Source organism: Pecten maximus, chromosome 4 (assembly GCF_902652985.1).
Source record: "Pecten maximus chromosome 4, xPecMax1.1, whole genome shotgun sequence".
In the NCBI taxonomy this organism is placed as follows: domain Eukaryota; kingdom Metazoa; phylum Mollusca; class Bivalvia; order Pectinida; family Pectinidae; genus Pecten; species Pecten maximus.
The window spans coordinates 35,989,210-36,014,568 of record NC_047018.1 but is presented as its reverse complement, the minus strand read 5'-3'; the positions used below and the strand labels follow the sequence as shown (position 1 = coordinate 36,014,568).

General features: G+C 38.1%; 1 protein-coding gene across 1 annotated transcript in view; it reads left to right on the top strand.

Annotated features, from left to right (window-relative positions):
* LOC117326519 (lipoxygenase homology domain-containing protein 1-like) overlaps window positions 1–25,359 on the top strand; it is an 83,909-nt gene that overhangs the window by 3,557 nt on the left and 54,993 nt on the right. Inside the window, 19 exon segments of the mRNA XM_033883275.1 lie at window positions 1,781–1,944; window positions 2,683–2,769; window positions 2,982–3,114; window positions 3,652–3,803; window positions 5,274–5,352; window positions 8,220–8,301; window positions 8,907–8,997; window positions 11,127–11,256; window positions 11,438–11,544; window positions 11,980–12,156; window positions 12,393–12,608; window positions 12,999–13,176; window positions 14,568–14,693; window positions 15,040–15,075; window positions 16,432–16,586; window positions 21,222–21,441; window positions 21,797–21,948; window positions 22,252–22,409; window positions 23,289–23,344. Coding sequence (XP_033739166.1) covers window positions 1,781–1,944; window positions 2,683–2,769; window positions 2,982–3,114; window positions 3,652–3,803; window positions 5,274–5,352; window positions 8,220–8,301; window positions 8,907–8,997; window positions 11,127–11,256; window positions 11,438–11,544; window positions 11,980–12,156; window positions 12,393–12,608; window positions 12,999–13,176; window positions 14,568–14,693; window positions 15,040–15,075; window positions 16,432–16,586; window positions 21,222–21,441; window positions 21,797–21,948; window positions 22,252–22,409; window positions 23,289–23,344 — 2,499 coding nt within the window.

The window sequence follows — 25,359 nt, the reverse complement described above, 5'->3', positions numbered from 1 at the left end:
GGGTCAATTCTCAGCTGAGGCACTACAAATCTTATGACCTGTATTACATAGTCAATAAATCAGATATAATTATTCATGTTAATGATTTGGTAATTAATCATTCTAACAGCTTATATTTTTAACCCATCTGTCATGAAGATTATATATGCATGTCCACTGTAGTCAAATATAGTAAATTGGTGTCATGCACATCAAGGTAGCATGTGTGTGGAATACCACTTACTTTACATGTTGATGTGAACTTAAAATATATCTGGATCATATAAAAACGTTGAGGTCGTAAAACCTGGAATCAAGTGTGATAGTTGAATGAACTAAAATATTTATGAGGTCTTGCCTGTCGATACTAACCATTGTTATTAGAATTACTAAAAAAATGCAATTTCATCACCCTGTAATAAGCCTGTCCCCTGACTTGGGAGTCGGAGGTTATGTATCTGTTCCCTAGACTTATTACAGGGTGAATATGGTTATAGAGCAGTTCAATGACAGAGACATTTAAGCATTGAACGGCTTTCAGTTGGCATTCATATTGACTATGAATGCCAACTGAAAGCCGTTCAATTCTTATATTTACCATCTGCGATTTTTTATTTGTCATGCGATTTTTGTTTTGAAATTTTCAAATTCAAATTTCCCGCGCTTACCAGTAGCAGAGATCACTTCCTGTTGGCAGTTCATAGGCTGGTGAACTCGCAACTGAATTGGTAGGGTTATATAGTGGCAGTGCCATACAATGGTAAATATTGTAGCATGGTCTCTTTGTGGGGGCATACATGTACAATTCACAGTGTATGTTAGAGGATCTCTAAAGAACCGTTTTTTGTACAATGTAAAGTATTTAACATTTGGAATTAAAAGTTCTGCATGCGTAATCTGTGCAATTTCTTTGCTATATAAAATAAGAAAGGAAGGTTTAACATCATAAGGTTACTTGTGCTTGCATTGATACACAGAATAAAAATTGATATAAAATACCATTAATGAGATAGATGCATTGACAAACATGGCACCATAGCTTATAGATTTGTTTACCTTGGTAATGGATATTTAATGATTTATTGATGATGTATTGAAAATGATTATATAAAACTTGAGTTGGATCAGAAGTTTGGTATTAATTTGAATTTGTTTAGTTGTAATTACTGGCAGCATTAAGACTTTTTGCCCCAGAATTTTGTATGAAAAATTGATCTTACACTACTACAATATCATTCTTTTCATGATACATGTCTGATTGAGCCAATATTTTCAACGGAGTATAGTAATATAATTAATTTTATAGAAAGAGTTGTATTTCATAGATTTTAGGTTAAGAGTACCGGCTCTGACTATATATAAATTGTGCTGTGCATATTGATTTTTTCTTTTGGGTATTGTTCATATCGATCTGAACACCACCTAAAGAGGTTCCGGACTAGTAATATAAATACTTCAGTATTAAACTACCGAAGGGATTATTGTCTGTTGTTAAACTTGATTTATGTAAATGTTTCGTGTTGTGTAATTTGATCTTTTGTTATTTATTTGTTTCATGACAAAGGGGCAGATTGCCTCTAAAATTCGTCCATTTACTTCTGTACTGTCACTATTACTTCACTGATAGTATATATCAAGATCTGAAACCGATAAACAGTATTATTTGAAACATTGAAATAAAGGCATTCCTTATCAAATTTTGAAACATGTTTCCTTCTGAAATGTTACACCTTTGTTTTTTGACCATGTTTAATATGGCCTATAATCTATATTTATATACAATGCAAACGTTGTTTTTCAGAGGGTAAATGGAAGGTCTTAGTGGAGACCAACAAACACCCATCTGCTGGGACACCGGCTCAGGTGACATTGACTGTATATGGACACAGGGGAAATTCTGGACCACTTGCTCTTGGAAACGGAGATGGCACACAATTTAAAAAAGGAAATGTTGATACATTTGATGTATGTATATATATGTAATACAAATTAAGCCAAAATATTTCTTTCTGGTAATTGGAAAAACACTCTGGTTTTTCCATCTCAGAAGATATGAGGGAAAGGACAGAGAATATTTCCTATTGTGATTCTGGTTTCATTCCCCGTTACAGTAGGTTAGGAAAATGTATATTGTTTTGATGCTATATCAAAATGCTATATGATATTGGCGTTAAATGACTTAATTTGTTGACGGGGTGTAAAACAATACATATACTGTAGATCAATGAATTATAGTACAAATTAGGGGGCCACAGTGGCCGAGTGGTTAAGGTGTTCCGACACTTTATCACAAGCCATCCACCTCTAGGTCATGTGTTCGAAACCAGGGCAGTTTTTCTCTGGGTACTTTGGCTTTTCTCCACCTCCAAAACCAGATACATTATTGAATGACCCTGCATGGCTGTTAATAGAACGTTTAATGAAATAAACTGAAGTAAACCGAAGTACAAATTGGATTTACCGGTAAATGTTTTTTCTTCTGTAGTATATAAATGTACATGATTGTTAAGATTGGACAATTTATAACCAGCATGCATAGATGCAATTTGGTTTTTCTTCATTCCTTATCATATTTTGAGATTTAAAGGTAAAAGTACATCATGAATCCATTGTTTTTATAAAAACAATAAAGTAGATAATATTGTAGTCTGTTTGTGATGTAAGCTGAATAAGAATGCTGATATACATGACTTCATTTAAAAGGTGTCAGTGGGATCTATAGGAGAGATATACAAGATTCGTATCGGACATGACAACTCCGGAGACAATCCAGGATGGTTTTGTGAAGAGGTTGGTATCAGAATCTAACTGAAAATTGATTAAAACCTGTGTTGACTTTGAAAAAGAAAATACAATAAAAGATATCAAAATTAAAATAAACTTTTTCTTTTCAATGAATAGTAAGAGTTTAAGAAAATATAAAATGAAAAATTTAAGTTTTGTCATAGTAAGCTTCAGATGTGAGGATAGTTAAAAAAAAACCACCTTACATTATGTTATAGGTGAAAATGATGGACATGCACTCAGGAGAGGAGCTAAGATTTGAGTGTCACCGCTGGATGGCTCGAGACGAGGATGATATGGAAGTCTGTCGGGAGATGCCTGCTGTACGCAAGAGAGAGCCCCTATTACCAGGTGGGTGTTAAGTTAACAATAACTGCCAGAGGTAAAAATGTCAAAATAAGTGACAAAGATTTGAAAGTTTAGCAAAGAGTAAAATTAAAATAAGTAATTTGACTGTATATTAGTCTTCATAGTTCAGGTCATAAGGTCAAGGATGTCCATTTGGGAGTGTAGAGGTTATAAGGTCAAGGATGAAAATTAAACCTTAGTGTTAACAGAATCTCCATCTGGGAGTGTAGAGGTCATAAGGTGAAGGATGTCCATCTGGGAATGTAGATAGAGGTCATAAGGTCGAGGATGAAATTTAAGTCTCAGTCTTGACAGAATCTCCAACTGCAACTGTAGAGGTCGTAAGGTCAAGTGAAAGTTTATGTTCATCTGGGTTAGGGTAAGGATTAGATTGATATATCAACCGGTTGAGAAATACGTTCTTCATTCTTCAGTACACACAAGGCTATAGGAGAATCTCAACTCGGGTCTTTATGATTTAAAACTTTATTACCATTCTAATTTTGACTGATACTGACAGGCCTGTTTTCATTTCTGTAGTTATACGGTATGAGGTGAGCGTGCACACAGGAAGTCTGTGGAATGCTGGGACGAATGCCAATGTGTACATGACTGTATATGGTGATAGAGGTGATACAGGTGTGAGACAGCTCTACTCTGAAGCCAAGACTTCAGTGTTTCAACAGGGTCAGGTACGCATCCAGTCCTTCATATAAATATTGCACCTTGATAGTGTAATTCTTCTGCATTAAAATAATATCTGCTTGCCTTCAGTGATGTTTTTAGGAACAAATTGGTTTATTTCATGATCTATTAATTATATTATACAGTAAAAACCTGGATATAACGAACTCACAGGGACCTTGAAAACTTATTTGTTGTATGCAAATTTCATTTCCACCTTTAATCATGTTGTATTGTACCATACAGTACTCTTCATCCATATAGGGATTGGATTTCACTTTTATGTTAACCATGCTTTTATGGAGCAATTCCTCTAAGAATATATTCTATGGGGCGCACTAGCGCCCCATTTAGAATATATTCTTAGAGGAATTGCTCCATAAAAGCATGGTTAACATAAAAGTGAAATCCAATCCCTATATTTACACTTACGGATGTTGTTTCTATAAGTCTTTGTGATTACAATATTTTTTCTTTGTAAATAAAAAAAAATCATATAAAAGTCGGACACAGTGGGAGGAGTCAATTATTAGAACAGCCAATGGTGAGGCTTCACAACAAATTGAGAATTTTTTACCGCGGTAAAAAAGTAGTTCTGTTTTTTATTATGATATTTACATAAATAGCAAAACCATTTTGATAGATTATCATATTTAATATTGTCTAACATGTTAGTTTTATACATTTTCAAATAAAAAAAATACCATTTGTAACTTAAATTGTAAAGCCATGTGCTTGGCGAAAGTAGTTCCCGTACCCTGTCATAATTTCATATGCAAGTTCAAAGGTCAATGTTTCCATGCAAGAATGGTAAACAAATCGGTCTGGTATTGTTATATAGTGACAAAACTTTGCAAGTGTAAATATATGTATTAATCAGCATATCTGAATATGTAACATTTGGTGGAAAATCATTCACAAATTAAATTCTTAAAGGCAAATTTTCGTTATTGACAATTTTGTGTCAAGCATATTTATTTGGTAAGAACAAAGAAGAAAATGGCTGAGGATAATTATTTTGTTTGTAACAAGCAAATATTTGCATCAAATTGGTTTGTAAAAGACAGGTTTTGGTAATACAAATTGGTTATTTTAGAATAAGGGACTACGGTGGCCGAGTGGTTAAAGTGTCCCGACACTTTATCACTAGCCCTCCACCTCTGGGTTTTGAGTTCCGAACCCACATAGGGCAGTTGCCTGGTACTGACTGTAGGTTGGTGGTTTTTTTCCCGGTTACTCCGGCTTTACGTCCACCTCCAAAACCAGGAACAACCTTAAATGAGAATAAATCACTGATCACATTACATATTAATCATATAATTTCTATAGGAAGTAATGTCATTGTCAGGTAGTTCATCACTACTCGGTGAAAGAGCTAAAATGTTTGTAAACAATTTTATTTACAATATCTTATTTCATAGCTACTGTAATGACTGTGTATTATAGCTCTTCAAACAATTCACCATTTTGTGTTGTAGGAGGATAGGTTTACTGTGGAGGCGGTCAGTCTTGGACGTCTGAAACGGGTCATTATTGGCCACGATGGTACAGGCTCTGGTTAGTATTCACGACAATATCTACACCCATTAAGAGCTTTTCTAGTAAAGAACAGGGGACACTCCACAAATAGCATACTCCTGTATGCATTGTGATGTGGGAGAAAATGTAGTATATCTTATGGTACTGTTTGAACTGTTTGGATAAAAGTTTTTTTCTGGTCCCTGTTTGAAAAAGTGAGTCCACTTATTGGATAAGAAATTTACTAGAGAAAAAGGAAAATATAAAATATTATTAGATCCAAGAGTCCTAGTTGGTTCTTAGTTCTAGATATATCTATTTGAGAATTTAATTCCAACATAATCAGTGTTGACAATTTGACAATAATATCTCTCTGACTTGTCAACTAAAAACTTGTATCCTGGTTGGAAATAAACTAGATAAGTTATTGAATCAAATTAATTTTCAGGAAAGGAGGTGGTGCATGGCGGCCCACGGCCGAATCTTATTTTATGCATGATATTATGATAGACTTTTACCAAATACAGTGGAACTTCGTTAACTCGAACTCGGATAACTCGAATACCCCGCTTAACTCGAAGTACCTCGCCGGTCCCGGCCGAATTCTCTCTTTATCTTAGTAAAAAAAACTCGGATAATTCGAATTCGGATAACTCGAAAAACTCGGATAATACGAAGTAAAAATTTGGTCCCAACAATAAAAATCCTACTTGAAATGTTCGAATAACTCGAAGTATAATTTTCGTCGATCGGTGGCAAACGCCGACATTTTTTAAGAGCTAAATTCCGTTTGTAATACTGAACATATCGGCACTACTAACCTACATGCTATTATAAGTGTTTCATAAATTCATAAAAGAAATTGTCGGTTGAATCTTATAACAACAAGTCTTGGTGATAAAAAGTACTGCTTTACTTACATCAGGTAATTTCCCAAGATGGTCGCCGATATCAGTACACACGATAGTCAACAACTCATCTACCCGTTCGCTCAAGCGGAACTAATCTCTGACACACCGGTAGATCTACCCGGCTGATGTTTTTACAGGTGTAGAAATGACACAGTCACTGGCGCCTATTAAATCTTTAAACTGCTGAAACAATAGCGTAATTACTGCCGAGGTGTTCAGAGTACAACTGTAACGGTCAGTGCTGTCTATTAAATCGGATAAAACACCAACTCAGTTACAGTAACATTTTATACGCACATGCGCAGCCCAACTTCCGGTGCTAATACACATGGAAATGGCTTGGTTATCAATAAAAAGTAAGTAGGCCGATCAAACAGTATTTTATATATGTCCAATAAAAGGTAATGGTTCTGTTACGTTTTGTATGCAATCTGTGTTAAACTTAAACGGTTATTTGTTTTGACATTAATAACTTGTTATTTTGTCGAATTCCGTTTTATCGTTTACCTTTTGCAAACATGACTTGCACATCAGATCATTATTGAAGTGACTAAGTGAAAGAAACTTTATCGTGACTGTATATCGGCAAAACTACACCAAATTACAAGTGACATAACGAAACATTACATATATATTTACATGTATTGACCAGTCTTTACACTGATCTGGTGAGCGACGGAGCGAAGTTATTATGATTATATAATGTTGACAAATATTGACCAAACTTTTCACCAAAAACGATAACTCGCTTAATTCGAACACTCGGATAACTCGAAGTTTTTTCGTTGTCCCGTCGACTTCGAGTTAACGAAGTTCCACTGTACATGTCATTTTAGACACTAAAACGAAAATTTGCAAATGCTGTATACGCAGCGCTACCTAACATGATTTCTGTAAAAAATGTGTACCCTCCCTTTTAAATTAAATATATTTCTTTTCTTGTACAAAAGTACTTGATAAATTTCATATTGCATTGATAGTCTCATGTGATGTTATATTTTATAAAAACATGTGTGTTTAGCATGAATTTGTATAATAGAAAGTGTAATTACAGCTTTTTTAGCAAAATTTTCAGTTAAAAATTTACCTTCTTGAAATTTTCTTTTATTTGTTAAGTAGATAAAATGTAATAATCGTTGGAGTACTATCAAGTTTTGCTTTTAAAAAACATGTTTGCATATTAATCTTAATACACAACCAAAAAAAATCATCAAAAATTACTGGATAACAAAAGATTTTTGCATACAAAGAAAGGTGATGAAGTAAATTGTATTAAAAAAAACCAAGGGTTAAAAAGGAGCACCTTGTCTGACACAAGCAGTAAAGTCTGATTGCATTGTTATTTTTGTTGGATTTTTAGCATTTGCCTCTATTTTCAGTACTTTCGGTACTTTGATATGTTGTCCAAAATTGGGGGTGTATGCATTTAACAATAATAAAATCTTGGCATATCCAGTAATTCACCAAATAAATTTGTTTCATTAAATGTTTATGAATATCCATAGATTATTTCTAACCTGAAATTTTGATAGTACTCCATCAATAACTTTGTGGTATTAGACTTTAAATGAAAAGTTAAAAACAATGATTTTCACAAAGAAGACATCAAATTAGGCTGAAATTTAATTTAAGTGTCACGGAGCGTGATGATTCATATACAAAATTAAACCTTAAACAAATGGGGTGAATTTGTTTCACAAATAGGAAATAAAAATATGTTCTATAATAGTTAGTGGTCAAAACATTAGCTTCTTATTCAGTTTGATGGGGAAATAATGAAATCACCAAAAAAAGAATATATACATTGAGGACTTGAAATTAATTCCTCCCACATAATCGGGGATATTATGCTTTTTACAAAAATATGTTTCCGGGAAAAAAATCGCTGTGGGCCGATTTAGCCCTCCTATGCACCACCTCCTTTTGTTTTCTTATCAGTTTTATCGAAATAATATCATTTCTAATAATTAATAATGTTGTAAATGTTGTTTTTAGGAAATGGCTGGTTTTTGGAGAAAGTGGTGATCAGGGAGCCTCATAGTAAGGCCACAGATGACTACGTCTTCTACTGTGGAAAGTAAGACACTTTTTATATGTCCCTGCCCTTTTTGGGGAGGAGGAGGGGGGCTTGTTTATTTGGACTATCAATACTTAAACATGAAAGTAATAAATAGGACCACAGGGGCTTCACATGTACCTGTGACCCAGAATGACCCAGGGTCCCACCCCTAGATGACTTTGTCAATTATAAGTGATCTGGGGGTCATAGGTATATGTCAAACCCCTGTGAATGAGACTATTATCCTGTATGAGCCTGGGCCACGATAGCTCAGTTGGTTAGAGTGCAATCATATAACATCAGTTGAAGGTCAGAGGTTCGTGGATTGACACTACCTGCCTATGATGGATGGTGTTCCTCGGGAAGCTGAGAAACAGGCTGGTCTGTGCTGTCGTGGTTGTGTCCATGGACATGACACTTTACCTTAATTGCTCTGGGTGGCATGTGACAGGCCTCCTGTATGTTGTTGAGTGAGGTAGTCACCAACTACTACAAGGGGACCCTGCCTCAAAATGACTCTTTTCATGGGGTAATAAATTCAGCAAGCTACATATATTGATTTAGATGTCAAGCGTCAACACTCACAGATTTACAACTTTCGTTTAAATTTATATTTTATCCAGATGGTTAGATGAAGGAGAGGACGATGGAAAAATTGTAAGGGAACTGAAAGTTCAAGAAGAATACATGGATGACATACTTGAAAAACGAAACGTGAGTGAGATCAGCGAGGATTTGGATGATGTTGACGATATCTTAAATGTTTGGTTTGAGTATAAGATTGACCTGTAATAATTAGAACTACTCTGAGTTCCTGTGTATTGTGCTGTGAGTGTACCTAATATATTATGTAGTTACCAATAGAATCTCCTTGATATTGTATTTTTTTAGCTGTTAGATACTTACACTATAGAAAGTTTCTATTATAATCATAGTTATAAAGGCTGTTTTAAGAGTAATTTTTATTTTCATTTTTTTTTTCTTTTAATTCTATTAAGTTGTCTGTATTTAAGAATTAGGTATTACTGTTTAATCGTGATGTTACAAACATAGTTTCATGTTTTGCTCATCCTTAAATGACCAAAGATGTTGATAGGATGTTTAACAATGCAAAACTAAACCACCATGTTTTGCTTTATGCTGTGAGCACTAACTTATGACAAAATGTTGTGTACAAAGGTCATACTCTGTCTACATTAATTAGTGAACTGAATTAAGGATATAAATACAATTGTCATGTATTTAATCTATTTGTTTAACCAAAGAATATTGTGAAAAATGAAGCAGAAGTATATTTGATCTTATGATCACCATAAGGCATTTATTTATACAATATGTTAGGTTAAGGTAGAGAGTCCCCATACTCTATGCAATCTCCAATAAAAAAAAGAGTTCCAATTATTTAGACGTTCTCTTGAAATGGAGTTTATTGCAATTTGCCTTTGCAAATAGTTGCATTTAAAGTAAATATATTCATAGCAGTAATTTTTGCAAGAAAAAATAATCGTTGGGAGTTTATCAACTTTATTGGCTTTCTAAATGAATAGGTTTTGTGTGAATATAGAGGATGTAACATACGTATTGGGACTCTCTATCTTAATCTGTTTTGCACTTTGTAACTACATGTTTTGATAGCTGTTTGTGTGCTGTGAACACATATTGTAGTAACTCTGTAATCTTTTTTGCGCTGTGAACCTGCCGACACCAAATCTAGCATTGTAGTAACTCTACAATCTTTTTTGCACTGTGAACCTGCTGACACCAAATCTAGCATTGGACCATTGTAGTGTTAGCTGTGACATATTCTCACTGAGATATATAGACATCTATTATAACTATTGAAAGTAAACATCACTGCCTACTAATGAATTTGATGTCAATGTTCATTACGTTCTGCCTGTCTTTTTTTTGCGTCCTAACTCTTGTGGAAGTATAGATATCACCCTCTTGGTGAATTTGACGTCATTCTTACTATCTTTGTATCTGTCTAGCTCTTTTTCATCCTAACCAAGCCTCATTTGTGTGTGCATCATTTTGTGCCTTTGGGTCGCTCAAAGGACGAAGATTATAACAATACATGTGGTTTAACATACATGTTCACTTGTATGCGTCAGCACATTCTCAAGCTCATTTGCACATGCACATACATTTAAAACATTGGTCATATACATACTAAAACTAAAAAATATACAGGAGTAGTAAGAGTTATGATATAGAGTATTATGTAGCTGTGTATTTTTGTATTATACTCATGAACCTGGAATAATGATATTTTTTATTTACCAATATTGATTGAAAATACGTGTACTAGTCTAAGAAGTCACAATTTTTCCTTTGTTCACAAAATTGTGTAATTTGTGTTAAAAAAGTTGTTTGAAGACAGAATTATTTATTTTTTGAGATTGGGTAACTGCATCACCCACACAATTTTTTTGTCGATATGGGTATAGATACCACTACAGTACTCCTACTTATGATATTGTACTGTGATTGATAACTTTTGTCATATCCTCAATCTTATGTTGTTGGTGATACGTAGAAGTACATAACAGTTTATGATTGTGATATTTATAAGTAGCTGCCAGCTGTTCCTGTTAAATATTGATATTTTTTGGGTGCTGGATGTCAGTATATAATACAATCTAATATATTTAAATCTTATCTTAAAGGGAGATAAATCATGATGTAACAAAGGGAGATAATTTCAATTTTCTCCGTGTTAGTAACCTGCAGTGAGCTGTGCTGTGTCTATATGTGTTATAAGTGTAGATATCTTTCCTACGTCAAGGGTAGATAACTCTGTTGTACGCAAAGAGCAAGTGACGAGAGAGTTTGTGTTGCAGTGGGAGTATGAGATGTGGAAGTTCCAGAAAGATGGAAAGATCAAATTCTACAGTCTAGCCACTCAAAAAGCTGTCCGGGTGAAGCCTAACCTCACTGTGGACTCACTGGCTGATGACAGGGATGAACATGGTCAGTTTTAATGTAGAAATAAGTTTTATGTAAACCTAGCTGGCATTAATATCTTAATAACTAGTGAAGCCATTTATCAAATGAATAATCTTCGTTTAATTGTAAAATTGAAGTTCTGGCTTTAACAGTTTTAGTTAATTCTAAAATGAGCATTTGATATGAGGTGGGTTGTGTTTTCCAGCCGTCTTTAATGTGGTGGTGAAGAAGAAGACAATGGTGCGAGCATTTAGCAGTGTAACAAAACCCAAGAACTTCCTCGCCATCGACAACGGCAAGATCACTATGCAGGTAATAACCATCATCTATCTTTGTATGTAGTTATCTGTCTAAACTCACAATACCGTATCTGGTTGTCATGTTAGCAATGTTACTCAATTGAGGGTTTAGTTTAAACAGGTGTACAAGTATTCCTTTTCTCTTGTTTTGAAAAGTTCATAAAATTGCTGTGCAAGTTGATTCACATTTCACATAATCACAAATCATTTACTAGCAATAATTTGTTATTCACATTATTAAATAAAATCTTTTTGAGTTATCTCAATGTATTTAGAACTTGTTTTGAATCAAGAAATGTGCCACATCTATAATGATAGTAATAGTTCCCCTACACTGGTATATTGATAAAGGAATTGTCAGAAGTGCAAATCTTTACATATCACCCTGATAACTGTTTATTACCGAAACAGAGATATGTCTTAATGAAATGTGTTTTGTCATTGACAGGGTATGGGAGGACCATATTGTGAGTTCCGTGTGCGTGTTCAACATGACAGATCTGTGATGTTGGAGTCGATCAAGAATCCCCTACAGTTTGTTACATTTGGTGAAGATGGTCAGCCAGACGATGTACGTGGAGTTCTAGACAAGGAACCGACACGAAGATTCTTTGTCTACTGTAAGGTAGGTACCTTGTGTAGGACTGGCAGATAAATTATCTATAGATAGTTGGAACTTTATAATAACGTTTCTGTTGTTGGCTAGAATGGACTATGGGGAGTGGGATTGTACTATGGAAGGATTCTCTGTTTACTTTATCATTGGTAATATACAGGGCTTTTTTAGATAATGGATGATTTTCATGAAATGGTTCATTTTAAACCCATACATAATAAGTTGTGTTTGTTCCTCCCACACAGGGAATGTTCCGTCACCGAGGAGTGATCATGTTGTGTTCCTCCTTCACTCAAGCCATCACCATTAATCATGACTACACGATGCAGGCAACGGGTAAACAAAACAAGATGGCGCAATTCAGGGTCCATAAAATCTCAACAGGAGGGGTTCGCATGTTTGAGAGCATGATGAGTCCAGGAAAGTTTATACGCATGAAGGATGGCAAAATTGACTGTTTGGTGAGTTATACATACTTAATAAGTAGGTAAACTTCCTGAAGTAAACTGAAAGAATTTTTTTTCCCTAAAGTCCAATTATTATTTAACTAATGTTTGTACAACTACTTTAAGTGAACTGAAGGGTACTAGTGTGTCCAAGATATAGTTGAAATTTGAAGAGAATCATAAACGTTTTGTAGATATTGCAGATCGACTCTGACAGCTATCAAAGTCTGGTGGAAGATAATCCTTGACAATGACATTATCATCTTCATTACCTTTGAATAATTTAAGTTCTTGACCTTTAGCCACTTAGTGTCATAGATAATCCTGTTGTAACTATGCTATGACTTTGCTGTGACATCACTGATGACTCAATTTACTGTTAATACATGACTTTTAACATTGCAGGGTGAGCGAGACGAATTCTCCCATTTCATTGTTGATAAGCACCCAGACCAGGGGTATGTGTCTTTCCAGTCCAGTGCCCAGCGTGGCCTGTACCTCGGGATGAAGCCTGATGGCCGTGTATGGCCTACTGTAGACACGGGGGTTAACAACATCTGGCTTTACCCATCAGTCATCGAGTGTAAGTCTCTAGCTTCCTACAAAAGTTCAATTGTAAATTTTGTGTTTGCTGAAATTTCATTCTCAAATAATACTACACAGTAGAGAATTACATAACACTACACGGCAGAGAATTACATAATACTACACAGTAGAATACTACACAGTAGAGAATTACATAACACTACACAGTAGAGAATTACATAATACTACACAGTAGAGAATTACATAACACTACACTGTAGAGAATTACATAATACTACACGGTAGAGAATTACATAACACTACATGGTAGAGAATTACATTATACTACACGGTAGAGAATTACATAACACTACACGGTAGAGAATTACATACATACACACGGTAGAGAATTACATAATACTACACGGTAGAGAATTACATAACACTACACGGTAGAGAATTACATAATACTACACGGTAGAGAATTACATAATACTACACGGTAGAGAATTACATAATACTACACGGTAGAGAATTACATAACACTACACGGTAGAGAATTACATAACACTACACTGTAGAGAATTACGTAATACAAAACGGTAGAGAATTACATAACACTACACGGTAGAGAATTACATAATACTACACGGTAGAGAATTACATAATACTACATGGTAGAGAATTACATAATACTACACGGTAGAGAATTACATAATACTACACGGTAGAGAATTACATAATACTACACGGTAGAGAATTACATAATACTACACGGTAGAGAATTACATAACACTACACGGTAGAGAATTACATAACACTACACTGTAGAGAATTACGTAATACAAAACGGTAGAGAATTACATAACACTACACGGTAGAGAATTACATTATACTACACGGTAGAGAATTACATAACACTACACGGTAGAGAATTACATAATACTACACGGTAGAGAATTACATAATACTACACGGTAGAGAATTACATAATACTACACGGTAGAGAATTACATAACACTACACGGTAGAGAATTACATAACACTACACTGTAGAGAATTACGTAATACAAAACGGTAGAGAATTACATAACACTACACGGTAGAGAATTACATTATACTACACGGTAGAGAATTACATAACACTACACTGTAGAGAATTACATAACACTACACGGTAGAGAATTACATAATACTACACGGTAGAGAATTACATAATACTACACGGTAGAGAATTACATAATACTACACGGTAGAGAATTACATAATACTACACGGTAGAGAATTACATAATACTACCCGGTAGAGAATTACATAATACTACCCAGTAGAGAATTACATAATACTAAACAGTAGAGATTGATTCTGATGTAATTTTGTGTTACGATGTTAACAAAAATGTTATTAAAGAGAAAATTTAAAAATTAATTTCCTTCCTTACCTAAACAGTTGGTGTCCCTAAGATACGCAGTTTGGAACAAGTTGAGGAGGATGCCATGATGCAGGTCAGACAGACAGAGAGTGCATTGACGGTGGACTACACCCCCACTCCTACACCCCGTCCAGACTTCGCAGGTATTATAGACTTTATTACTATACAAGTTAAGTTTGTTAGATGTTGCTATAGAACCTCATATATTGCTGTTTTAAAAGATTTATTGAATGGCAACATTATCAAAAATAATGAGGCAGAATTTCTGTCACAGAGTTTTAATTCTTAACTGTATATGTAAGACTATCAGACATTAAGAGTATGGAAACTATTTTGCTCTAGATTTTCTACATATGTCTACTATCGAGTATTTTTTATCCTCTTGCCTACTGTGGGTGCGTTAAAACCCTTACACAAGGTATGTTTTCCTGGACTGTAAGGTTACTAAGGCAGTGAATAACATTATCCACCCTTATTGGTACTTTGTAGTACATGTATCAGAAGGATCCAAACCTGCAGTCAAAGGTAGGCTGTCTGGAGACTGGGTTAAAATCTATGTGTTGTCTGTACACGAAAACTTGGCATAATTGCTGACAAATTGAAAAAAAGCTGTAACATTTCAGAGCTCTCTAATAATGCAAACATTGTAAAATAAGCAGATTAAAAATGCATGTTTCCAAGTTTTGCTTTACAAGGCATCAGACCTTGACCTTGATGTCTGTTGCCAATGGTGATCATGTGATGTCAATTTAATGGTGTACCATCATGTCACTTACCTACTTGTTATTTGGTTTGAAACTTGCACATAAATGACTGTTTGGATTCATACCAGCAAAAAATGTGTTGTTTGGTTTGAGACTAACATATGGTTTGTCATGTGGTTTGAGACTAAGTTATGACTTCTTGTTATCACTGCGATTGAAGATTGAAAAGGATATTGTAATGCCGTCATCCTTCATTCTGTCTGTTTGCGTATCTATATCCCAAACAATAACGCAAATGAACTCCGACTTTGCACATTGCTTCCTTTCTGAGATTGCTTGCTTCAGATTTCCTTTCATGTCAAAAGATCAAGGGTCAAGGTCACTGTCACTGTCACTATAAATAGGAAATTGTTTTCAGAAAATAAATCAAGTTCAAGTGGCCCATGACACATCAAGCTCAAACTTCACACACTGTTAATTTATTGAGTCATATTATTTGGGATTTCCTTTCAGACCAAAAGGTCAAAGGTCAAGGTCAAGGGATATGGGGGTTGGGGGAAGGATCAGTATCATTCAGTGAGATTAATGTATGACTTGTAGTTTTGTTTGAGATTAACATACAACTTGTTTGGTATAACATTAATGTATTGTGTGTTTCCTTTGATTTAATGCTTTAATTTCACGAATTTGTACTGAAATGTATATAATTTTTCTGGTTATGAGATGTAAAATTAAAAAAAAAAAAAAAAAAGATCATCCTCTGAAATGGATAGGAAAGTGATATTCAGTAAAAGTAGTAAAATAATATATATTATACTCCCCATGTTAAACCTTTATTTTTGTGATGTTGCAATTCTTTCACATGGGTTTTTACAATGAATATAAATTCACCATCAGGTGTCACCACTGTATGAAAGTAGGTTACTACAACCTACATTTACACCTTTCCTGATAAATTGAGGCAGAATATCATATAATTTCTTCATATCATCAACATTGCTTGATATATGTTATACCGGTAATCCTTAATGAGGTCTGACTATATAGCTCTGAGTGTTACCTATTTTACCTGTAAATTTGATCATGACTTACCTGTATTTACCTACCAAATTTACCAGTATGGCACCTAACACATTTCACCTGTAAATGTAGACATTGTTTTACCTGTGTGTTGTAGTTGGAGATTGGAGTATCCAGATCAGTACATTAGACGCTCTAAAGAATGGTGAGGTGGCTGTGGTGGTGTATGGAGACCGTGGCACCTCGGGAGCTATCCATCTAGGGGCTCCAGGCAAGGACATCTTCCAGACCGGCAACAAGGATGAATTCAGGGTAAGTAGGGGCTACACTGTCTAGGTGGGGAGACTGTTACTGTGGTATTCAGGGTAAGTAGGGGCTACACTGTCTAGGTGGGGGAGACTGTTACTGTGGTATTCAGGGTAAGTAGGGACTACACTGTCTAGGTGGGGGAGGCTGTTACTGTGGTATTCAGGGTAAGTAGGGGCTACACTGTCTAGGTGGGGAGGTTGTTACTGTGGTATTCAGGGTAAGTAGGGGCTACACTGTCTAGGTGGGGAGACTGTTACTGTGGTATTCAGGGTAAGTAGGGGCTACACTGTCTAGGTGGGGAGACTGTTACTGTGGTATTCAGGGTAAGTAGGGGCTACACTGTCTAGGTGGGGAGGTTGTTACTGTGGTATTCAGGGTAAGTAGGGGCTACACTGTCTAGGTGGGGAGGCTGTTACTGTGGTATTCAGGGTAAGTAGGGGCTACACTGTCTAGGTGGGGAGACTGTTACTGTGGTATTCAGGGTAAGTAGGGGCTACACTGTCTAGGTGGGGGAGGCCGTTACTGTGGTATTCAGGGTAAGTAGGGGCTACACTGTCTAGGTGGGGAGGTTGTTACTGTGGTATTCAGGGTAAGTAGGGGCTACACTGTCTAGGTGGGGAGACTGTTACTGTGGTATTCAGGGTAAGTAGGGGCTACACTGTCTAGGTGGGGGAGGCTGTTACTGTGGTATTCAGGGTAAGTAGGGGCTACACTGTCTAGGTGGGGAGGTTGTTACTGTGGTATTCAGGGTAAGTAGGGGCTACACTGTCTAGGTGGGGGAGGCTGTTACTGTGGTATTCAGGGTAAGTAGGGGCTACACTGTCTAGGTGGGGAGGTTGTTACTGTGGTATTTAGGGTAAGTAGGGGCTACACTGTCTAGGTGGGGAGGCTGTTACTGTGGTATTCAGGGTAAGTAGGGGCTACACTGTCTAGGTGGGGAGGTTGTTACTGTGGTATTCAGGGTAAGTAGGGGCTACACTGTCTAGGTGGGGAGGTTGTTACTGTGGTATTCAGGGTAAGTAGGGGCTACACTGTCTAGGTGGGGGAGACTGTTACTGTGGTATTCAGGGTAAGTAGGGGCTACACTGTCTAGGTGGGGAGACTGTTACTGTGGTGTTCAGTGTAAGTAGGGGCTACACTGTCTAGGTGGGGAGGTTGTTACTGTGGTATTCAGGGTAAGTAGGGGCTACACTGTCTAGGTGGGGAGGCTGTTACTGTGGTATTCAGTGTAAGTAGGGGCTACACTGTCTAGGTGGGGAGACTGTTACTGTGGTATTCAGGGTAAGTAGGGGCTACACTGTCTAGGTGGGGAGGCTGTTACTGTGGTATTCAGGGTAAGTAGGGGCTACACTGTCTAGGTGGGGAGACTGTTACTGTGGTATTCAGGGTAAGTAGGGGCTACACTGTCTAGGTGGGGAGACTGTTACTGTGGTATTCAGGGTAAGTAGGGGCTACACTGTCTAGGTGGGGAGGTTGTTACTGTGGTATTCAGGGTAAGTAGGGGCTACACTGTCTAGGTGGGGAGACTGTTACTGTGGTATTGAGGGTAAGTAGGGGCTACACTGTCTAGGTGGGGAGACTGTTACTGTGGTATTCAGGGTAAGTAGGGGCTACACTGTCTAGGTGGGGAGGTTGTTACTGTGGTATTCAGGGTAAGTAGGGGCTACACTGTCTAGGTGGGGAGGTTGTTACTGTGGTATTCAGGGTAAGTAGGGGCTACACTGTCTAGGTGGGGAGGTTGTTACTGTGGTATTCAGGGTAAGTAGGGGCTACACTGTCTAGGTGGGGAGGTTGTTACTGTGGTATTCAGGGTAAGTAGGGGCTACACTGTCTAGGTGGGGAGGTTGTTACTGTGGTATTCAGGGTAAGTAGGGGCTACACTGTCTAGGTGGGGAGGTTGTTACTGTGGTATTCAGGGTAAGTAGGGGCTACACTGTCTAGGTGGGGAGACTGTTACTGTGGTATTCAGGGTAAGTAGGGGCTACACTGTCTAGGTGGGGAGACTGTTACTGTGGTATTCAGGGTAAGTAGGGGCTACACTGTCTAGGTGGGGAGGCTGTTACTGTGGTATTCAGGGTAAGTAGGGGCTACACTGTCTAGGTGGGGGAGACTTACTGTGGTATTCAGGGTAAGTAGGGGCTACACTGTCTAGGTGGGGAGACTGTTACTGTGGTATTCAGGGTAAGTAGGGGCTACACTGTCTAGGTGGAGAGACTGTTACTGTGGTATTCAGGGTAAGTAGGGGCTACACTGTCTAGGTGGGGAGGCTGTTACTGTGGTATTCAGGGTAAGTAGGGGCTACACTGTCTAGGTGGGGGAGACTTTTACTGTGGTATTCAGGGTAAGTAGGGGCTACACTGTCTAGGTGGGGAGACTGTTACTGTGGTATTCAGGGTAAGTAGGGGCTACACTGTCTAGGTGGAGAGACTGTTACTGTGGTATTCAGGGTAAGAAGGGCTACACTGTCTAGGTGAGGAGGTTGTTACTGTGGTATTCAGGGTAAGTAGGGGCTACACTGTCTAGGTGGGGAGACTGTTACTGTGGTATTCAGGGTAAGTAGGGGCTACACTGTCTAGGTGGGGAGGTTGTTACTGTGGTATTCAGGGTAAGTAGGGGCTATACTGTCTAGGTGGGGAGGTTGTTACTGTGGTATTGAGGGTAAGTAGGGGCTACACTGTCTAGGTGGGGGGATTGTTACTGTGGTATTCAGGGTAAGTAGGGGCTACACTGTCTAGGTGGGGAGGCTGTTTCTGTGGTATTCAGGGTAAGTAGGGGCTACACTGTCTAGGTGGGGAGGCTGTTACTGTGGTATTCAGGGTAAGTAGGGGCTACACTGTCTAGGTGGGGAGACTGTTACTGAGGTATTCAGGGTTAGTAGGGGCTACACTGTCTAGGTGGGGAGGCTGTTACTGTGGTATTCAGGGTAAGTAGGGGCTACACTGTCTAGGTGGGGGAGACTTTTACTGTGGTATTCAGGGTAAGTAGGGGCTACACTGTCTAGGTGGGGAGACTGTTACTGTGGTATTCAGGGTAAGTAGGGGCTACACTGTCTAGGTGGAGAGACTGTTACTGTGGTATTCAGGGTAAGAAGGGCTACACTGTCTAGGTGAGGAGGTTGTTACTGTGGTATTCAGGGTAAGTAGGGGCTACACTGTCTAGGTGGGGAGACTGTTACTGTGGTATTCAGGGTAAGTAGGGGCTACACTGTCTAGGTGGGGGGACTGTTACTGTGGTATTCAGGGTAAGTAGGGGCTACACTGTCTAGGTGGGGAGACTGTTACTGTGGTATTCAGGGTAAGTAGGGGCTACACTGTCTAGGTGTAGAGAATGTTACTGTGGTATTCAGGGTAAGAAGGGCTACACTGTCTAGGTGAGGAGGTTGTTACTGTGGTATTCAGGGTAAGTAGGGGCTACACTGTCTAGGTGGGGAGACTGTTACTGTGGTATTCAGGGTAAGTAGGGGCTACACTGTCTAGGTGGGGAGGTTGTTACTGTGGTATTCAGGGTAAGTAGGGGCTATACTGTCTAGGTGGGGAGGTTGTTACTGTGGTATTGAGGGTAAGTAGGGGCTACACTGTCTAGGTGGGGGGATTGTTACTGTGGTATTCAGGGTAAGTAGGGGCTACACTGTCTAGGTGGGGAGGCTGTTTCTGTGGTATTCAGGGTAAGTAGGGGCTACACTGTCTAGGTGGGGAGGCTGTTACTGTGGTATTCAGGGCAAGTAGGGGCTACACTGTCTAGGTGGGGAGACTGTTACTGAGGTATTCAGGGTTAGTAGGGGCTACACTGTCTAGGTGGGGAGGCTGTTACTGTGGTATTCAGGGTAAGTAGGGGCTACACTGTCTAGGTGGGGGAGACTGTTACTGTGGTATTCAGGGTAAGTAGGGGCTACACTGTCTAGGTGGGGAGACTGTTACTGTGGTATTCAGGGTAAGTAGGGGCTACACTGTCTAGGTGGAGAGACTGTTACTGTGGTATTCAGGGTAAGAAGGGCTACACTGTCTAGGTGAGGAGGTTGTTACTGTGGTATTCAGGGTAAGTAGGGGCTACACTGTCTAGGTGGGGAGACTGTTACTGTGGTATTCAGGGTAAGTAGGGGCTACACTGTCTAGGTGGGGGGACTGTTACTGTGGTATTCAGGGTAAGTAGGGGCTACACTGTCTAGGTGGGGAGGTTGTTACTGTGGTATTCAGGGTAAGTAGGGGCTATACTGTCTAGGTGGGGAGGTTGTTACTGTGGTATTGAGGGTAAGTAGGGGCTACACTGTCTAGGTGGGGGGGATTGTTACTGTGGTATTCAGGGTAAGTAGGGGCTACACTGTCTAGGTGGGGAGGCTGTTTCTGTGGTATTCAGGGTAAGTAGGGGCTACACTGTCTAGGTGGGGAGGCTGTTACTGTGGTATTCAGGGTAAGTAGGGGCTACACTGTCTAGGTGGGGAGACTGTTACTGAGGTATTCAGGGTAAGTAGGGGCTACACTGTCTAGGTGGGGAGGCTGTTACTGTGGTATAGGGCAATGACACATACTTAATCAAGGTAAATGACACAGGTATGACTGTTCATTTCAGTGGTAGATAAATGTACTTACCTCTAGTGTCTACCTCTCAAGGTTGTCTTTTATCATAGTGTTAATTTTTCAGGCGAATCTACAGAAAGTTGGTACTATAAAAAAGATCAGACTTGAGCTGACCCCCAAGGGATCTAATGCCTCATGGAAGGTAGATGATGTGGTGTTGGAGAACCTCAACTCTGAGGAGGTGCTGAAGTTCCACTTTAACAAATGGTTGTCCACCACTCACGAGGACCAACAGAACATGCGAGAAATGCCAGTTATGGAACAAGGCACAGAGTCCCTCAAATGTAATGGCAGATATTCCATTGATTTCTTATATAGTATACGGACTGTTTCCTAGTTTGTGTCCTTGAATAAATTCCTTAGTTTAATTTGATGGTCATCCCGTCTTCCCAGGTAGATATGTCCCCTGCAGCTGTCATTAGTAATATACATGTTATCAGCTTATGAAATGATTTTTCTACACCCAAACATTACTGCAACAACAAAAACAAAAAACAAAATTGGTAGAACAATTTTGATAACCATAATTATTTTAACACTTTTTTTGGAGGTATGACCCTTAAACCCATTGTATACTATTATACAAACACCTGTTTAAAACTACCACCTGTCTATTACACTGTCTGTTTTATTTGCCAGTACTGAAGTACAAGGTGATGGTCCAGACAGGAAATGAGCTTGGGTCGGAGACTGAGGCCAATGTCTATTTCAACCTATTTGGTGATGACGGGGATACAGGAAAACGGCTCCTACTCAACTCCAGCAATAAACAGAAGTTTCGTCGTGGCCAGGTTAGTCCTGAATTTTATCAAAATGAATTAAATTGTTTCTAACTGTTTGAAATATTGATACTTATTCTAGTATTTAATTTAAAACTCATAATTGACAATTGACTACTTTCTTTAAAATGTTGGAAATGCATAGGATGAATTAAAAAAAAAAATATCAAAGTAAAATTTAATTTATGAAAGGCATTGTCATTGTCCTTGAAAAATATTAAAACGAATGAGTTTTATTGATTTTCATAGTTTTCACTAAATATTCTTGTACAAAGAATTAATTCTTATGAAAATATTGGCCCATTGTTATTTCAGGTTGATGTGTTCGAGTTGGAGGCAGTGTCTGTTGGTCGTCCACAGCGGTGTATTGTGGGCCACGAGGAGACTGCCGATGGCCAGGGATGGTATCTGGAACAGGTAGTGGTACAGGAAGGAGACAACGCGCAGGAAAAGTACATCTTTGAATGTGACAGGTGTGTAACCTATCTAGGGTTGTGTATGGCTAGCCAGGGTTACCTAGGACTGTGTAGGGCTAGCCAGGGTTACCTAAGGCTGTGTAGGGCTACTCAGGGTTACCTAAGGCTGTGTATGGCTACTCTGGCTTACCTTAGGTTATCTAGGGCTGTGTAGGGCTAGCCAGGGCTACCCTGGGCTGTGTATGGCTAGCCAGGGTTACCCAAGGCTGTGTATGACTACTCAGGGTTACCTAAGGCTGTGTATGGCTACTCTGGCTTACCTATGGTTATCTAGGGCTGTGTAGGGCTACTCAGGGTTATCTAGAGCTGTATATAGCTAACCAAGGTTACCTAAGGCTGTGTATGGCACTATGGTTAGCAAGGGTCGCCTAAGGTTTTGTAGGACTTCCCAATGTTGCTCAGGGCTGTGTAGGACTACTCAGGGTTATCTAGGGTTGTGTAGGGTTACCAGGGTTATCTAAGGCTGTGAGGGGCTACCCTGGGCTGTTTAGGGCTACTCAGGGTTTCCTTGGGCTGAGTAGGGCTACCCAGGGCTATCTACGGCTGTGTAGGGCTAACCAGGGTTACCTAAGGCTGTTAGGGGCTACCCAGGACTACCTAGTTCTACCCAGGTCTATCCAGGTCTACCTGGGGTTACCTAAGGCTGTGATGGGCTACCAGGGCTGTGTAGGGCTACTTAGGGTTACCCTGGGCTGTGTAGAGCTACCTAGGGCTGTGTAGGGCTACCCAGGGTTACTGAGGACTAACTTGTAGATTATTTAGTTAAATTGACTTAATTCCCTGTCTGTGATGGACTTTAGTATGATAAACTGTTCTAGTACTTCTGTTATGTCTGCCAAAGTTTGTTAACTACCGAATCTTTGTTTTGTGTTGCAGGTGGCTGGATACTGGTCAGGAAGATCGCCGAATAGAGAGGACGCTTACACTCAAGGGTAGGTGATGGCGTTCACTCACATCATACTGACCCAACCGCTCTAATAACTCTGGGTGTGGATGTGTCCATAGCATGTCTGGGGTGTTTCTATGGCATGTCTGGGGTGTGTTATGTGTGACATTAGGAGGGTAGGAGGGGTGTGTGTCTGCATGATTTAGTGTCTGCTTCTCCCAAAGTTTGATTTTCAAAAAGGTCTTTCCCTAGTCTCCTTACAAACTAAAACATCATGACTTTTACCTAGGATACAACTATGATGCTGAGGTATTGAAGTGATTGTGGTCATTTATATCAACCTGGCGCTTCACTTACACGAAAGCATGCTAATATTGATGTCATTATCATCTAAAATGAATTTTGAAGGACATTGATTAGCTTGGATTCCTGTATTGTACCTAGGACAAACACTCCCACGTCCCTTGCCCAGAGATCATAATCAAATATCAGGAAAAATATCTCATCTAAACTTGTCAATGAATTACGGCGGCCATATTTTCTATAAGTTGTTAGTTACGCACCATATTTTTCATACATTGTTGTACAGATATATGTAGTTAGCACCTGTTATTTGTAAGCAGTGAGTCTCGGATATTGTCTTTTATGTTTAAGCATTTGTTAAGCTTGGCCACATTTTCTCGTTAAGTGACCTACAACACTATGTTGACATTTAACTCATGATAATGCTTTATTTATTTATCTAATAGCTAACATTTACAGAAGATGGAAAGTACTCTCTTCTGTGAGAAATTTTACTGTACTGATACATGTACATAACGATGTTCTTTTTCCACATTTATAATATTTTTGCATGCTGTTGATATGTATGATTGTGTTGAATCTCATTTGTGTAGCGTACAATGTTAACAAATTAAACAGCGATTTGTAAACCTGTCTTGGCATGTGGTGGAAATGTTGACAGTGTGCAAGTTTGATTTGTATTGCATGAGTTCTTATTCTATTAATAGAATTGCTGTATAAGTCAGCTGTTAGATGGACTATCATATCACGGTACTTGTTACATGTATTTCTTTAATAATTATGTGGTTGTTATTCCATTAAGAAGAATTTTTGTATGCTTTTCTGCAAAAAATTATTAACTGTATGGTGGTATATATGTTTCATGGATCATTTTCTTCATTCCTCAGGGACTTGTGAAAATGAAAATGCTTTGTTTTATTTAGAATTATTTTTAAAGCGACTTTAAATTCTAATTTGATATAACGGAAATACTGCAGATGATTGTTCTGAAATAAATGTGTTGAAAAACACATAAATATACCGGTATGACGAGGAAAACCAGAAAAAAACATGATATTTACTAAGGCGAGGTAACATTATAATTCAGAGTATCAAATTTGTACACTAGGTTATCAAACTAGGACTACTGTTGTGATGTTGTGTATCTTTGTCTTCCATAGCTCTTGTTGTTTACAGTAAACAAAATCTTCCAAGTTTCAACATAGAATGTATTATAGATATTTTATACTGTCCTGTCATATCTATCAACGAAGATATTTACATATGGATAAGCTCTATAACTGTTATGACTTTTTGACAGATTAAAGACATAGAAAGTAAAATAAGTTTTTTGGTTGAATTACATGAGTATATGCACAGGGGTTTGATGCATAAACTTAACTCCCCCGTCTACTATATATACATTTTATGTATTGAAATATCTATGTCATGCCACTGTGAGTATAATTATGTAATACACAATCTAGTTTTTGGCCTGTTGACTCTGTTAAAAATCAACATAGACAATTTAATTTGGTAAAGTGATAATAAGATTCACAGTATAGTTGTAGTTTGAGTAATAGATATTTTTGATATTTCCGCCATATTAATTAATAGATATTTTTGATATTTCCGCCATATTAACTAATTGCTCATTTAGGATACCTGGTTAGAGTTAACATGTCAGGAGGTCAAATCCACTATACTAGGTCAGAACTCAAAGGTTGAGAGGTCAGCTTTCCTGTACCAGGTCAGAGTTCAAGGTCACAAATTCAATAT